Here is a 1,733-nt window from a genome sequence, read left to right as displayed (position 1 = left end):
CCCCCCCCCCCCCCCCCCAGGCCACAGCCCAGATGGAGGGCAGGCTCACCGAGTTCATCCAGTGTTTCTCTCCTGAAAACGTGCTCCCGCTGGCCGACGGGGTCCTCAGCTTCATCCACCACCAGATAGCTGAGCTGTCCAGAGACTGCCTGACCAAATCCCAGGAGGGCCTCATCACCTCCGTCTACTTCTTCGAGCTGCAGGAGAACCTGGAGAAGCTTCTTCAAGACGTGAGTCGAGCCTACATTTAATTTTCTACATTAAAATTGATAATTTTTATATTTTTACACTGTATATTATTTATTATTGTGTATTATTATTTTAGTGAGAACGCATAAATGACTACAAATAACTTATGTTAAGGAAATCTGTTTATGTTTTGTAACGCGTTGCGATTTAAAAAAACAATTTATAAACATTATAACTGGTGATATATCGGCATGTCGGATTTTTTTAAACAACCAAATATTTTTATTGGATTTAAAAATCCTTTATCAGTTGCTCTAGTACGTGGCAATAAAGTACCTTTACCTTGATTTCTTTAATGTTTAATTTCTTATACTGCACTGTAACTTTTACTCTCGTGTTTTACCTTTTTTTTTCTGTTTCTTCTGTTTTATCTGATATTTATTTTTATTTTTTATTTTTTATCTGTTTCTTCTGTGTTTTATCTGTTTTTTATTTTTATTTGATTTTTATTCATTTTTTTTAATCTGTTTCTTCTGTTTTATTTATTTATTTAATTAAATTTTTTCCTGTTTCTTCTGTATTTTATTTATTTTTTATTTCATTGTATTTTTTCTGTTTCTTTTGTGTTTTATCTGTTTATTTTTAGTTTTTTGTTTTTTTTCTGTTTCTTCTGTGTTCTATCTGTTTTTTGGTAAATTTTTTTTTAATTCTTTTTTTATCTGTTTCTTCTGTGTTTTATCTATTTTTTATTTTGTTTTGTTTTTATCTGTTTCTTCTGTTTTTTATTTATTTATATTTTATTTCTATTTTATTTTTATTTTTATTTTTATTTTTATTTTTATTTTTATTTTTATTTTTATTTTTATTTTTATTTTTATTTTTATTTTTATTTTTTTATCTGTTTCTTCTGTGTTTTATCAGTTTTTTGACTTTTTTTGTATAAAGCACTTTGAACTGCCCTGTTGCTGAAATGTGCTCTACAGATAAAGCTGCCTGGCATTTACATTCAAATACCTTTAACAAGGTGTGAAACGCCCTTAGACCTCAGAGGGTTAAACCATGTCTCCCCTGCTGATTGGAGGGGTGTGACGCTCTGGAAGGTTAATGGACCGATCCAGCATTGGTCTTTTAGTTTCATTCACACCTGCGACTCCGTTGGTGAGAGGTGAGATTGAAGTGGCCGCGCTAATTGGAGGCTAATTAAGCTCAGAGGAGATAACGGGTATCAGGAGATTTCATCACCACCCCCGTTCTGATTTGATCGCTGTGATTACGTCGTCTCTGTTCTCAAATGTCTTCTAACTGGGTGCAGGGCCGTGTCCGTATATTAGTGTCGTGTTAGGGATATTACTGTCAGACGTAATCTTATCTCTCTCTCTCTTTTTCTGTCTCTCTCTCTCTCTTTCTATGTCTCTCCCTCTCTGTCTCTTTCTATGTCTCTCCCTCTCTGTCTCTCACTGTCTCCTTTTTCTCTCTGTCTCATTCTTGCTGTCTCTTTCTCTGTGTCTTTCTCTGTCTCTTTCTCTGTCTCTCACTGTCTCTTT

The 1,733-nt window shown here is 34.0% G+C and overlaps 1 protein-coding gene across 1 annotated transcript in view; it reads right to left on the bottom strand.

The window, feature by feature from the left end:
- LOC117958135 (microtubule-associated serine/threonine-protein kinase 1-like) overlaps positions 1 to 1,733 on the bottom strand; it is a 55,541-nt gene that overhangs the window by 17,255 nt on the left and 36,553 nt on the right. The window contains 1 exon segment of the mRNA XM_034894402.1: positions 50 to 255. Coding sequence (XP_034750293.1) covers positions 50 to 255 — 206 coding nt within the window.

The sequence above is a fragment of the Etheostoma cragini genome, chromosome 15, assembly GCF_013103735.1.
Source record: "Etheostoma cragini isolate CJK2018 chromosome 15, CSU_Ecrag_1.0, whole genome shotgun sequence".
Taxonomy (NCBI): Eukaryota; Metazoa; Chordata; class Actinopteri; order Perciformes; family Percidae; genus Etheostoma; species Etheostoma cragini.
The sequence above is the reverse complement of the archived record's forward strand: the minus strand, read 5'-3'. Positions and strand labels throughout refer to the sequence as shown.